Raw genomic sequence first — 9,192 nt, forward strand, 5'->3', positions numbered from 1 at the left:
ATTTAACAGGTTAACAGATCTATTTATGGTAGCTTAATAACATTAAGAACAACACATTTAGGTTTTTTTGGGGTAGAAAAATTAATAGGGCAAGGAACATTTGCAAAAATATTAACCAAACAATATTTTAAATATATTGGACAGCCAGCTTATCCCCCTGGTGTTTTTATTTGTTTGTCTCACTTAAAAGAATAAAAGAAACAAAACGGAAACTAATAGGGGCATTTCATATTCAGGTTGTTTTTGTTGCTTTAATCCCCACATTACCAATTATTATGTAACATTATGCATGGGAGGACTTATGAAGGAGGGAAATAAAGTTTGAAAAAAAAAAAGAATGGGGAAAAAAGAAACAAAAGAAAAAATACAATAACAAAAGGGAAAAGAGAAGAAAAAAATAATAACACTTACCATTTTTATATGAACACATTAACACTAAAAAATACAGGAAATATAATTAAAATATTAATAAATCTACAAAAAAGATAAAATCCAAAGCAAAACCATTTTGTCCACTGTACTTTCCAGTATACAGCCGCTCCCCTACTTACAAACATTCGAGTTACGAACAACGGTACATATGAACATTTTTTCCGAGATATCGAAAAATATTCTGACATTGCTGTAAGTTAGATTTTGTAATGTGTGCACCTTTTTCCGATTAGAGAACAGTACTGTTGTGCTTCTTTCCGCCACTACCGGCGCTGGGAGTTGTCGCCCAGCATCCACCCCGAAGAAGAACTTTGACGTTTTTATTGTTTTATATCTGGTGCATACATTCAATATGGTTGGTGTAAAGAAGAGGCGAGCTGTTTCCTTTGAAATGAATGTGGAATAAGAAAGCTTGATGCGGTTGAGAAAATGGTCGCAACGCTTTTTTCGGCCACTTTTTACTACAAAGGAGGATGTTGCCTAACTCTTAAATCGCATCTTCCAAAAGTAAGTTAAACTCAACCTTATCTTTATAGAGAATATTATTTTATGAAAGGTTTATCTTTTTAGTACAAAATGAAATGATCTGCATTTTTATATAGCTCTTTTCAAGTCAATGACTTCCCAAAGCGCTTTACAGTGTGCTTCACATTTCCCAATAGCGGCCGTGCAGCCATGTAAGGCGCTAACCTGCTTATTGGGGGTATAAGGGGTTCAGTGTCTTACCCAAGGACACTTCGACATGTAACACGGAGGAGCCGGGATTCGAACTGCGATCTCTTGATCCCAAGACGAGCGCTCTACCACCTGAGCCACTGCCGCCCCTAAAAACAAAACAATACAGGTTACTTATACAAGCCTTAAACATACTTATATAAACCTTAAACGTTGAAATTATAGCACTGACGCAACTAAGAAACAAATTCAATTTACGAACGATCATCTCATTCATAAGTAGGGCAGCGTCCATACACGGCGCACCAGATTATAAGGCGTAATTTAACATATCTGGCCAATTTGGAGTTCTTAGCTGTGCCTTGAAAAGCGTTTTCAAAAGACCTCATCAGCCATTTTCATTCATTTCACAGCATGCCTTACACCCTGAATAATGAGGAAGAATCGATGTTGTGATGTTAAATCGAGGCCTGAAACAATCCGTTTTCTATTAATGGATGCCTGTGCATGCTGCGCTCCCGCAGGCGGGCGAGGCGGATGCTGTCGCGCTCGCAGCTCAGGCACGCTTGCCGGCAGCCCTGCGAGCAGATCACTCTGCGTAGGGCCTCCCAGGGGCCCCTGCCGCAGGGTTTGGTCCTGGGGCCCCCGCACCAGCACCCCAGTTTGAGGATGCGAGGCCCCATCGTCATCCACGATTGAAGCACCTCTCTGCGTTTTATCTTTTCTGAAAATCAGAACCGTTTTGGTCCATGCAAGCTTTGAGTCGCCATGCAATACAAACATGCCATTGTATTTCTTTTTATTTGACATTCAAACCATACTGCTCGGTTTCAATCTGCTGCACAGCAGGGGTGGGGGACCTAATTTTCAGCCTCACTCTTGATGACTGCTAACCGCCATTATCAAAAACGAACCACAAAGGGCCAATAGAGCATAATGATAGGTCTAATTTAGTTGCAAGCATTGAATAAAATGGGTCGAAGTCTTATTTTCTCTGCTATCTTTTGGCATCAATAGCAAAGTGCAAAACAACTTTACTATGATCAATTCATTGCAGGTTTTATGCTATAGCAGTTCCTCAACATTGTTGATAAAAAAATGTATTAAAATATTGTCTTATTCCATACAAAACCATTTTTAAAAAAATGATAAACAACTCTTTGAATGCGGTCAATTAATTGCAGCTTTTATGGTACAGCAGTTGCTCAACATTATTGTTTAATAAAATAAACCAAAATATTTTAAAAACTTTAAACAATTCTCCAAATGCAGTCAATTGCAGGTTCTTTGTGGTACATCAGTTTCTTAAAATTATTTCACAAAACTGAAAATATTTGTTAATTTCATCCAAAACCACTTTAAAAAAAGGTTACATTTTAGAATTATCCTTTAAAGTAATTGCAACTTTATTGTGAAAAGATTACTTATTCAATTGAGTGCAAAACAAATCAAAATAAATGAATGTATTTTTAAAAAATTCTCAAAACGTGGCCAATAACTTAAGCTTGTATGGTCGAGCGATTGCTTAGTGTTATTGACAAAAAAAATGCACAAGAAGATTGCTAAATTTAATATAAAAAAATGTTTCAAGTGTCTTAAAATATTGGACCCTTTCTCGAAATGTATTCAATTTATTGCAGCTTCTGTATGATACAGCAGTTGCTCAACTTTATTGACTATAATTGTTGAAAAGAGTATTTAATTTAACCCAAAACCATTCAAACAAATGTCATAAAATCAAAATAAATCTTTAAATGTGGTCAGCTTGTACAGTAAAGCAATTGCTTATTGCTATTGAGAAAATAAAACTGTTAAAAAATATTGATTAACCAATTGAAAACAAAACCATTTAAAAAAAATGTCAGTTAAAATTATTCTCAAAATTGACAACTAAAAAAAAGTTGAATAAATGTCACTGTCTCCAGAAATCATCATTAACATATACCAAACATTTTAAAGGCACAGTGTGTATTATTTAACCACTAAAGGTCGTTGTATTGGGTAAGCGGCTGAAAACAAAAACAAGTGCTAAAAGCACAAGGAAGAGTACAAACTACGAGTACAAAGTAACTCAAAAGAACCACACTAGTCTTTTTGCCCTGGGTTTTTTGGCTACCCGTAGAAACAAGATGGCGGTAAATGTCAGCACCATCTAGGTGAGAATCGTGGCATGTTAGAAAAATGCACATTTTCGAACACCGATAATTTAAAAACATGCATATCTATATGATAGTTCTTTTTTTTTTCTTATATTTTAAATACTTATTTTATTAAGTCTTTTACCACTAGGAGCCGGTAAATAATACACACCTCACATTTTTCTCGAAATAAAATAGAGTTGGACTTGAAATAGGTGAGTAAATACAAATAATGACATTTCAGAAGTACTTGGGGGGGAAAGAATCCTGATATCAGAAATTCAAAGCTGCAATTGGAAAATACACATTTTTTAAACAATATATTCACCAGTATTTCAAAAAAATGTATTTTATGAGACAGTCAAAATAGCTTTTTAGTGCATTTGTGTGTGTTTTTTTATTAAATGAACGGCCATCCACATTTTCTGAGGTAACTCCTAATGCAAAGTTGTACGTTTTCATTTTGGGGAGAGGTCGTCGAGGGCTTAAAGCAGTTTTGACTTCTTCTTTTATCAGTCCTATTAGTTTTTTGGGGGGGTTTTTAAAACCCGGAATTCATTAAAATGCCCTTTGTACTCAAAATCCCTACTTGACACACAATTCGTTTAGTGTAAAAATGTTAAATGAGCATAGCCATCGTTTTGGGAAAGAGTTAGACAGAATAAATAAACATTGAAAAGTTCAGAGTAGGGAATACATAAAAGGTCCTCTGCAGACATTCACATCAGTTTTTGTTCAATATGTTTATCATCAAAACATATATTTTGTCCATTCCATTTTTTTTTATTCAACTCCTTCAGTGCCAAAGACTGATTTTCACGTCCTTTACGTTTAAGGCTAGAACAGAAAATTTTCCTATTTAAAAGTACAATTGAGTTTAAAATGAAATATAGAAATATCGCACTTTAGATAAGCAACATAATATTTTACTGTTCTTAAAAAAAAAAATCAACCCCAAAAAAAAACTTAAATGAACAAAAGACCCAAATGTGCTTTTTGTTTTTTTAACACAATGGCATCTAGTGGTCAGATGATACACACTGTCCCTTTAAGAATTATTTCCCACCAAGATAAGAAAAAACAGCAAAATAAGTAAACTCTTACGTAATCTGCAAGAAGAGAAAATAGAGTTAAAAATGTAAGTAAAAAAAATCGTAAAAATAAAAAAAAAAAGCAATGTTTTCTGACCATGGCAATAGTTTGTTTTTCCAAAAAAGAGTGTAAATTAGGTATAAATTTAAGTAGAAATATCGGAAAATTTAAAAAAGCTAAAATAAGAGATATTTTGTGACAATTGGATAAGATTTTCATATTTTTGCAACGACAGTTATCTTTGTTAGGAATTTCTGTAAAAACTATGAGAAAAAAACCCAAATAAGCATCAGTTTCTGGCAATAGGGTAAGAATATTACTTACTTTTGGCAATAGGAGTGTAATTTTTGTTAAGAAAAAAATAATTAATTAAATTAAAATAAAATAAAGAACCCACAAACTAAAATAAGTGATTTTTTTTCTGACAATGGGGTGAAATAATTATGTAGCTAAAAATAAAAATATTGTATAATTACCAAAAACATAAAAATAAGAGACATTTTCTGACAATGGGGTAAGAATATGAATGGTTATTTTGCAATGTGAGTGTAATCTTATTCCAAGTAAGTACAAATATTATAAAGTCAGAAAAAGGGTAAAGTTATTAGTTTTTTCTTTGTAAAAACAGTATAATTTAGCTATAAAATTAAGTAAAATCGTATACAGAGATCCTTCGGTTTTCGCAGTTAACAGGGACCAGAACAATCGCGAAAAGTGAAAATCCGCAAAGTAGTGTCACACCTTCATAAAAGCCCCCAAGGGTTAAACGTACCTAGAGATGACGTCATAGCCGACTGAGAGTATACGACTGTAACAAAATAACAAATATAGATCTAGAATTTATAACACACAACACATAATAGCAGTTGAATGAATGGTTTTAACGAAATTGGAGGGCTTCTCCATTTAGTGTGAGCAAGCAAATTAGAGGGCAGCCGGCTAGCTGCGCGCTAGCATCTAGTGTCGTCGAATGAATACATAACTTCACGATTAAAATAAGACCATCCTAAATGTAGTGGTTTCCTATCAGTCGTGAATCCGAGTCATCCATTTCCTGTCAAATGGACCTGGCGTTGGCAGGATACAGGGTCCGCAGTGTTGGCTTGGGAGAGGTGTCAACCTAGCCGTTAGCAGTAGGCCAGGCCTGCGGCACCGCTCTTGTCTTATCCCAAATGCCGCCCAAGTCGCTTCTGAAACCCGATAATAATCCACGGAGCACCCACCAATAACAAACTCTTTGCGCCCTTCTGACTTTCTTTAATGAATGATTTTTTTTTCAATGTAACGAGCGTAAAAACTAGCGGTCGCTATCCTTACTTTCCTTTGTTTTGATTCAGAGATTTGACTGGCCGCGCCCGGCTCTTAGGCTGATGAATGCTGTCAGTCAATCACGGTCGCGTTCAAAGACAGTCACACCCACCCAACACAGAACTCCCCCCTGAATCTGTTCCCGCTGAACACAATGCACGATGTCATGATATCAATGACAAAACAAAATCAATTCATTTCAAAAGTAGTGAGGGGTCTCTGTAATTACAAAAAAATAATACAATCAGTGAGATTTTTTGGACAAGGGGTAACATGTTATTTTAAACCTTAAATGATGTGAAACTATGTTCGTGGCACTGAATGAGTTAATACATTTGCAAATATTCCATGTCGTCATCGGAGGCTTCCCGAATATGTTTAAAGGGCAATTTGTTCCCTTTATCTTTTAGAAACTTACAACCGTTATTATTTATAATCTCGTTCCACAAAAAAGAAAAACATCAGGCATGAATTTCATGTGATCTCTTCATTGAGAATGTTTGTGTTTTCTCGTCATACGTATTGAATTGTGAATATGCTGATGATGCTCATAATAAAACAGGTTCCCTTCACCGTTTCTTGCCATTTTCTTCCTGGCTGTGTTCCTGATTTTTGGTCGTACCAAATAGTATGTGAACCTTTTCTGTCTAAAAACACCCATCAAATATGTGTTGGTATCGGTCAAAATCACACAAGATGGAAAAACCGTGTCTGCTTTGAACGAAACCGCCAAAATATTCATAGGTTTACATACTTGAATGAGGATATCATGCAAATGATGTCAGAAGGGGGAGGAATAAGTAACCGAACCCTCCAGCCAAGGAGACTTAGAGCGATTAAAACCAATTTTCACCAAACAATTCAACTATAGTGTTTATAAGTTTCCCTATGTCAATGAGTGTTTGGTGAAAATCATTTGGGAGTCTTCTTTTCCAGTTACTTATTCCTCCCCCTTCCGTCCTCGTTTGCACGCCAACCTCATTAAAATATGTAAACCTATACATCTTCGGGTGGTTTTAGCTAAAGTGGACGCTGATTTATTTCATCTGTTGGATTTTGACAAAGGTCAGATGACATTTGAGGGGGATTTCTTGCGGAAATGTGGGAAATTACAAAAGTCTCACATACTTGTTCATACATGGAAGGGGTTTTTTTTAGCTGAGGAAAAGTGTTACATTTCTTCATATGAGATTGCTGTTGAAAAAAAGTGTGAACTTTTGCTATCTCCCTATCACCATCACTGGATCGACACTAGAATTTCCGAGTTTTTCTTCTTCTCCTACCTTATGACCGCTATTTTTCTTACGTGGTAGTTTAATGTTAAACTCAGAAAGAGCTGAAAAATTGGTTGGGAAAGGATTAAATACATATAATGGGTAGAAAGAGAGAGAGAGGGTTAGAGTCATAGAGGTAGACAGTCATAGGGGTAGAGAGAAAGAGAGAGTGAGAGGTAGAGAGTCATAGAGGTAGAGAGAGAGAGAGAGTTGTAGAGGTAGAGAGCCATAGGGGTAGAGAGAGGGTGTCATAGAGGTAGAGAGTCATAGGGGTAGAGAGAGGGTGTCATAGAGGTAGAGAGAGTCGTAGAGGTAGAGAGAGTCATCGAGGTAGAGAGAGAGAGAGAAGGAGTCATAGAGGTAGAGTCGTAGAGAGAGAGAAAGAGGGAGTTTTAGAGGTAGAGAGAGAGACGTAGTAGTAGAGAGGCAGAGAAAGAGTAATGGAGAGAGTCATAGAGTAATAGAGAGAGAGTCATAGAGAAAGAGAGTCAGAGAGAGAGTGTGTTGGAAAGAGTGTGAGAGAGTGCAGCCTGGTGGTGCCCATTCCTCTCCGGGCTAACATGTTTCCATATAAAGAGAGAAAGAGAAAAGAAAGGGATGGAACGAGAGAGAAAGAAAGAGGGAGATACACAGGAACTAGAGAAAGAAAAAAAAAGAGAGAATTAGAGAGAGAAGAGAAACGCAGCAATAAAGAGAGCGAAAGGGATAGCAAAAGAATAGAGCGAGAGAAAGTGATAGCAAGAGATACAAAGGGATAGCAAGAGAGAGAGCGGTTAGAGTGAAAGAAAGTGATAGTGAGAGAGTAGAACGGGATAGGGAGAAAGAAGGAAAGAGGAATAGACAAAAAGAGACAGACAAAGACAGAATGAGGAAAAATAGAGAAAAACGGAATGAAAGAGGAAAACAGAGAAATAGAGAGGCAGTGAAAGAGATAAAGGAAAGAAATAGAGCGTGATAAAGAGAGATAAATCCAGCTCCAATTGTTTTGGGAATGGCACCTGGCTTTGGCAACATCAAGTGGACGCATTTCAAAGTACAGGTCGTTTTTCTCTTGTTCTTTTGACTATTTTCGTTTGGGGGTTGTAAGACAAAACCCAACACGGTTAACGTTTAAGGGAAGATGATATCGCTTTACACGCGAGAATCCAGCATTTCCTACATTCATTTAGGTGCTTGAACTCAGCATGGCTGACGGGGTTTTCGAAGGGTTTTTACCGAACAATTCTGTTTCTGTTTTATCTTAGATGGATGTGTGTATTATTAAGCATGGTAAAACATGTATTTTGAAAAACAATATTAATAATAATAATAATAATAATTTCCTTTATATTGTCATTCTTTGTAACAATGTACACAGAACGAAATGTCGATATACCTGACCCGTTGTAGCGAGTCGATGCAGCCGCAGCCAGAGGGCGCCGCCATTATACCAATTAGGTATGTCTCGGTCGAGGCGCGAACCAGCGATTGAAATAGCAAGGAAAAATATATGAACTATCATGTAAACATGCATATTTTAAAATACAGGAAATTTGTGTAGCGCATTCAACGTTGGGTCAGAATTCCATTGTGCAATGTCAGAAATTGATCAAACAATGTCCAAACACGTAAATTGAATACTGTGGTTTATTTCAATTACATTGATTTAATTATCTGGTAGATACTGGGTGAGTGAAGGTTGGTGGGGCGTTATCTCGCATCTGCACATCAAAGGTCACTGTGATAACTCCCCCCACACCTCGCAATTCAGCTTGAAACAAGCCAGCGAGCTGACAAAAGACCAAAAAGATGACTCTGGAGCCAGCTTCAGAGCCGGTGGAACACAGCCAGCGACCTCAACGACGGCTTCAAAACCCAGCATTCCGTGGTCCACGTTTCGACCGGGTCTCCAGACTTCATCGAGCCAGAACCACTGCCCATTTCATGGTACCAGTTATTTGTGTGACGTTAAGGGAAGGGGATCTTATCAAATTACAATAACTTAATAACTAAGCCAATGTTGTTTTCTGCCTTGATGGTGCCAATTAGGATATAACTTCAATCTTTCTTTTATTTTCTTGTTTTGTTTTGAGTCCTCTTTAAGTTTTTTCTGTACTCCATAAATCTGATAGTGGGTATGTTTCTTGATCAAGGTAGATTGAACCATCAAAAACGGTGAAAAGATTTTACTTAAAGTTGTGTGTAGTCATCCTTTAGAAAAACCAAGTTAAAAAAAAATGTTTCCATAGTTTTTTTCCTTGATATAACGATTTAAAAACGAATGTGGTGCTCCA

General features: G+C 36.6%; 1 protein-coding gene across 1 annotated transcript in view; it reads left to right on the plus strand.

The window, feature by feature from the left end:
* Positions 1–3,375, plus strand: part of mta3 (metastasis associated 1 family, member 3) — a 37,283-nt gene extending 33,908 nt beyond the window's left edge. The window contains exon 19 of the mRNA XM_088323415.1: positions 1,632–3,375. Within this exon, the coding sequence (XP_088179541.1) occupies positions 1,632–1,806 (175 nt within the window). The 3' untranslated portion in view covers positions 1,807–3,375. The remainder of the gene's footprint in view (positions 1–1,631) is intronic.
* The last annotated feature ends 5,817 nt before the right edge of the window (positions 3,376–9,192 follow it).

Source organism: Urocampus carinirostris, chromosome 19 (assembly GCF_059441175.1).
Source record: "Urocampus carinirostris isolate Australia breed hairy pipefish chromosome 19, RoL_Ucar_1.0, whole genome shotgun sequence".
In the NCBI taxonomy this organism is placed as follows: Eukaryota; Metazoa; Chordata; class Actinopteri; order Syngnathiformes; family Syngnathidae; genus Urocampus; species Urocampus carinirostris.